This window comes from Belonocnema kinseyi, chromosome 9 (assembly GCF_010883055.1).
Source record: "Belonocnema kinseyi isolate 2016_QV_RU_SX_M_011 chromosome 9, B_treatae_v1, whole genome shotgun sequence".
NCBI classification, from domain to species: domain Eukaryota; kingdom Metazoa; phylum Arthropoda; class Insecta; order Hymenoptera; family Cynipidae; genus Belonocnema; species Belonocnema kinseyi.
Genome location: NC_046665.1, coordinates 46,353,377 through 46,359,348, shown reverse-complemented (window position 1 = coordinate 46,359,348; position 5,972 = coordinate 46,353,377). Strand labels below are relative to the sequence as shown.

Genomic DNA, 5,972 nt, shown 5'->3' with positions numbered 1-5,972 from the left:
ACTGTCGAGAAAACCAGTATGGCGTCGAAAGTCGTTACATTTGAATTTTAAGTCCGGTGTTCGCTTAACTGATTTGTATCTGGATTATTGGTGTGGAAAATTAATCTCAAATTTTTTGGCTTTTGGATATTGTGTTAAACACTATGAGAATTTCGAACAGGGCAGTGATCGAAAGATTCAGTGAAGAAGGATGTTCTGAGTAAGACATATTACCATCGTGTGTGTTCCGTGCGTGCATGACGTCACACGCACCCAAGGAAACCCACGACCTCGTTCATCGTGGATCATGATTGTTCACCGTGAATCATTGATCGCTTACTGCTCATCACATATGTCATAGCTACTCAAAGGAGCGTTATCTTCAGATGCTTCTCTTATTATGCCTTTATCGATATTCTACTGCTGCCAGTTTCCAATAAAAACAGCTGTTTAAATAGCTGTCTTTCTGCTTCTTCGTCTTCAAAGGGAGAATTAAAAGTCTTGCTTTGCTTTGAAGAGTGTCTACAAGGCAAGTCTTACGGTGTTCAACTTCGCACTCTACGAAGTTTTCAGCTGTCACTTTCGCATTACGCTGGGACAGTCTTTATTACACACGTAAGGTTGCTTTACTTATTCTCTTATATTTATGTTATGACAGCATCAGTATTACTAAAAAAAAAGTCGCACACTATATCTCACCTTTACGGCTGCTTGTACGCCAAAGGATTATTGTACAATTGAATGTTTAATGATTAAGCTGATTATTTTCTCATCAGTTAAATTTAAATTGTTTAAATAATTTCTAGATCATTATTGCTAGTAACTCTGCATCATTTTTCAAATCATTATGTCTACAATGGAAGCGTTAGGTATCGAGCTTGTTTCATTGCATGAAGCTATTATGCGTACAGAAATTAATTTTAAGAAACTCGCATGCGACAAGAGAAATGAGACAACTATTAGAGGTCGTTTAGAATGGCTAAAAGAAAAATGGCATCGATGCTTAGAACTAGACTTAAAGGCTAGAGCGCTCTATACGCTGGAAGAAAAAAAGACCATAGGATATTTTTCTGAAAGTCAATTTCTGCAAATTGAAGAAGCTTCTCTTGCAGCTCTCGATTATTTAAATTCAAATATGCATACTTTTGTCTCAAATGTTGCGGTAGAAGCTAAACAACCGACGCAAGAAAACGTTAATCAGCAAAATTATACTATTCCCAAATTACCTAAAATTACGTTGCCTGAATTTTCAGGCAATTATGTTGACTGGGAAAATTTTCGTGATCTGTTTGAGGCGTTAATTGTTAATAATATGTCTTTATCTAATGTGTCACGTTTACACTATTTGAAATCTTTGTTAGTAGGTGATGCTAGTCATGTCATTAAACATGTGACAGTGACCGATGCGAATTTCACTACTTTTTGGGAGACAATTAAAATTCGCTACGATAATAAACGCGCTCTAATCAATGCTCATTTGCAAGCAATCGCGACTATACCGAATGTATCTAACAATTCTGTGGTGGAATTAAGGGTGTTACGTGATTCTACAAATGAAGCGTTTACATGCTTAAAAAATTTAAATCGACCAACTCAGCATTGGGATGATTTTATGGTGTTTTGGATAGTGCGTAAATTAGATATGTCATCTTTGAAGGAATGGGAGATGCACTTGGGATCTGAAACTGACTATCCTACTTTCAAAAAATTAGATGATTTTTTAGCAACACGCGTTCGGACTTTAGAAGCGATTCAGTTATCAAAAGGTAATCTACCAGAAAAGGGTAAAATTAACAAAGGACAATCAGTTAAAGGTCACAATGCCTTTACCATTTCAAAATGCTTAATGTGTCAAGAAAATCATCACTTATTTAAATGTAAACAATTTAGAGAATTATCTATTGATCAACGCAAGGAACTCGTGTTACGTCATCACTGTTGCCTCAATTGTCTGACACCAGGTCATAAACCTTACAACTGTTCTAGCAAGTATACATGTCGTAAGTGCCATCGTAAACATAACACATTGCTACATATTGAATTTAAATCTAATTCTAATTCTATTGCTACAATGCCGGTGTTGACTTCCGCCAACACTCTTGCAATCAGTTCTCCAGTGGCCGGAACTAGTAATACGGGCTTAGTAATAAATGAAATATCGGATAGCCCTCCGCTAAAAATACAGGGAGCCCATCATACGAATCTCAATGACGCTACAGTTTATTTTTGGAATAATAAATGCGATCTTTCACGCTCTACTTTGCTCGCAACCGCCGTAGTAAACATACGAGCTGATAATGGCCGGGTTAATGCCTGTAGAGTTCTACTTGATCAGGGCTCGGAATGTTGTTTTTTATCTGAAAGATTAGTGAAAATTCTTAATCCGAAGTATCAAAGGGTGAATGCTTTAGTTTACGGTGTAGGAGGTGATATGATGGGTGCCGCGAAAAAGTTAGCTCAAGTAGTACTTTTACCAAAGAGAGGTGTGATCGAACCTGTATTTATGCAAGCTTTAGTGTTATTGCATTTAACGTCTTACACCCCACCTGTAAGACCGGGGGGAGGAGTTGAAAAGGAATTAAAAGAACTTTCCTTAGCAGACCCTGATCCATTTGGCTCAGAAGCCATAGATATGATTCTAGGAGCATATATATTTGGATCATGTCTCTTACCATGGCTTAAATAGGGTACTCTAGGCTCTCTTACAGCGCAGGATACTATTTTCGGATGGATCCTATCTGGGCCGGTTCTTAAATCAAACAGAAGCTGGTCTTTATCAGTAACAGCGCATCAAAGTATAAACGAGGAAGTCCTTCACGATGATTTGCTTAGGTTCTGGGAAATGGAGGAACCAACCTCCAGATCCCTTTTGACTGCTGATGAGATGAGTTGTGAGCAGCATTTTGTGTCGACTCATCATCGTTTAGCATCAGGAAGGTATATGGTACGCTTGCCCTTTAAGAATGGACCTCCGATAGATATAGGCAGTTCCTTAAATAGAGCAAAGTTAGTCTTGAAGAGAGTATATGCTCGCTTGCTTAAGGACACAGCTTTATTTTCTCAATACACGGTGTTTTTAACTGAATATGAACGGTTAGGTCATATGGAACGCGTTCAGCAGTTTTCTGAAGTTGATTCTCCTCAAACAGTTTATTTGCCCCATCATCCTATCCTTAAGGATGATAGTTCGACTACTCGTTTAAGAGTAGTATTCAATGCCTAAAGTTTGACATCCAATAACACATCCTTGAATTCGCATTTTCACATCGGGCCTAAAATTCTTACGGATTTAGTTTCCATTATAATACGCTGGCGATCCCATCGCTTTGTGTTTGTCGCCGACATAGAGAAAATGTTTCGGCAGATTTTGGTTGACCCACGTGATAGAAAATATCAACGTATAGTTTGGTATTCTTCTGAACAAAACGTTGAGGCTTGGAATTTAAATACAGTCACGTATGGTACTGCTTGCGCTCCTTACATCGCTAACAGAGTCATTAAATAATTAGCCAATGATGAAGGGTCTAATTTTCCTGCAGCCAAATCAGTCCTCCAAAATAATGTTTACGTGGATGACGTTCTTTTTGGCGCTGATGAAATGGATGCAGCTCGAAGATTAAGAATGCAAGTCATTTACCTTTTCGAAAGGGGTTGTTTTCATCTAAGAAAATGGGCAAGTAATAATGAATTATTATTATCAGATTGTCCCTCAGGAAGTCATGAGAGAGTGTTTGATTTTCTGATGGATGAGGATATTAAACTGAAAGTTTTGGGTTTGCAATGGGATCCTGAATCCGATGTTTTTCGATTTAGGGTTGAGCCCTGACCTATGGATTCTCCGACGAAACGTTTAATTCTTTCAGTTATCGCAAAGCTGTATGATCCAATGGGTTGGTTATCTCCAGTTGTAATAGTCGCTAAGCGTTTAATGCAGCAGCTATGGCTTCAAAAGCTACAGTGGGATGAGCCTGTACCCACTGATTTGGAGGATTATTGGTCCAAATATTATAAGCGTCTTACCCAACTTCAAGCAATCCAGATACCGCGATGGACCGGACAAGGTGCTGACAATCTGGGTTGCGAGCTGCATGGCTTTTCTGACGCTTCGAGCAGATCTTATGCTGCAATCGTATATCTCCGTATTATTCAGGAGGATGGAAGTGCACGAGTAACTTTACTGATTGCTAAAACGAGAGTGGCTCCTATCCTACCTGTGACCATACCTAGACTTGAATTGTGTGGAGCTCAATTATTAGCTAAGACTCTACATTTTTTAATTTCAACAATGGGGTTTGAAAGTATCCCACTTTATTGTCACACTGATGCCTCTGTAGTGTTAGCTTGGTTAACCAAGCATCCATCGACTTGGCGTACATTCGTATCTAATCGAGTGGCTCATATTCATGAGCTTGTTCCAAACGCTAAGTGGAGATATGTTCCCACTAAGGAAAATCCCGCTGATTGCGCTTCCAGGGGTCTCTTCCCAGAAGAATTGAAGGATCATCCCTTATGGTGGCATGGTTCACAATGGCTGACCAAACATTCTGCTAGTTCGCCAGAATCAAGGTCCGTTTTGTCTCAAGATATGGACCTTGAGTGGAGTAAGAAAGTTACTTATCATACTATGAAGCAGGCTAAGCAACCCTTCGACCTAGCTGATAGGTTTTCGTCTTGACAAAAATTGCTGAGAGTGACCGCCTATTGTCTTCGATTTTTTACAGCTTTCATGATTAAGGTGGGTAGGTTACCGAAGTCTGCGTTCCAACATGAGACATTGGCTCCTATTGGCATCCTATTATATTGCCGCGTCATCGAATAAGTGAGCTTATCGCTCATCAATCACATATTAGATCATTGCATGGTGGTACGCAACTTACTTTACGCACGTTACGTCAGAGATTTTGGGTGTTAGGAGCTCGCACGCTTGTCAAGAGATTGATTTATGTCTGAGTTTTTTGCGTGTGTCAGTGAGCTACTCTTTCTCAACAGCTGATGGGTAGTCTTCCGAATTTTCGGACCACTCCAAGTCGTCCCTTTACACATACTGGGGTTGACTATGCGGGTCCTTTCAACGTACGCGTATCACCGGGGAGAGGGCCATACATTTGGAACTTGTTTCAAATTACTCCTGTGAAGCTTTTCTAGCAGTTTACCATCGCTTTACAAATCGTCGTGGATTACCAGCTCACATGTACAGTGACAATGGTACCACATTTCAGGGAGCTGAAAGAGAATTGCGTAATTGCCTTTTAAATCTAAGTAAAGATTTAAACTTGCAGAATCAACTCGCCAGCCAAGGAAGTACTTGGCATTTCATTCCGCCTTCTGCACCCCATTTCGGGGGAATGTGGGAGGCTGGAGTGAAGAGCTTCAAGCATCACTTTCGCCGAATAGTGGGCTCTAGAACTCTTACTTTCGAAGAGTTTTATACTACTCTTACGCGAATTGAGGCAGCTCTTAATTCTCGTCCAATAGGACCGTTGTCGGATACTAGCGAAGATTTAACGTATTTGATCCCTGGGCACTTTTTGATTGGTGCACCGCTTTTGAGTCCCCCTGAACAATCGGTCGAATTTGTTTCTGAGAATCGGCTATATCATTGGCAGGTAATTCAACAAATTGTGGAGACCTTTTGGCGAAGATGGGCTACTGAATATTTACACTATTTACAGCGCCGATATAAGTGGGCTCGTGAACAATCTAACCTTAAGATTGATGACTTAGTATTGATACGCAATGATGGTCTCCCTCAAACTAAATGGTCGCTTGCTCGCGTAATTAAATGCTATCCAGGTAAAGATGGCTTAGTTTGCTCGGTTCGTGTTAGGACGGCCACTACAGAATTCGATCGACCGATTGTTAAACTCTGCTTATTGCCTCTTTCATTTAACGCCTCTACTGAATTGTGCAATTTCAATAAAACTTAAAAACTCGAGTAGCATGGTGACTGTCTTACCATTGCACTTGCCTCACACTTAGGTTTAATTCTAAAC

General features: G+C 40.0%; 2 protein-coding genes across 2 annotated transcripts; both read left to right on the top strand.

The window, feature by feature from the left end:
• Nucleotides 1-826: 826 nt before the first annotated feature.
• LOC117180520 lies at nucleotides 827-2,665 on the top strand. The gene has a single exon (XM_033373017.1). It carries the CDS (start codon nucleotides 827-829, stop codon nucleotides 2,663-2,665), a length of 1,839 nt encoding a protein of 612 aa, XP_033228908.1.
• A 1,143-nt stretch (nucleotides 2,666-3,808) lies between these two features.
• On the top strand, nucleotides 3,809-4,654 carry LOC117180519. Its single transcript, XM_033373016.1, has one exon. The coding sequence runs from the start codon at nucleotides 3,809-3,811 to the stop codon at nucleotides 4,652-4,654; it is 846 nt and encodes a 281-aa protein (XP_033228907.1).
• The last annotated feature ends 1,318 nt before the right edge of the window (nucleotides 4,655-5,972 follow it).

Bases quoted from the DNA above. Each gene is read 5' to 3' on its own strand.
- LOC117180520 (XM_033373017.1), top strand. From the start codon at position 827: ATGTCTACAATGGAAGCGTTAGGTATCGAGCTTGTTTCATTGCATGAA.
- LOC117180519 (XM_033373016.1), top strand. From the start codon at position 3,809: ATGGATTCTCCGACGAAACGTTTAATTCTTTCAGTTATCGCAAAGCTG.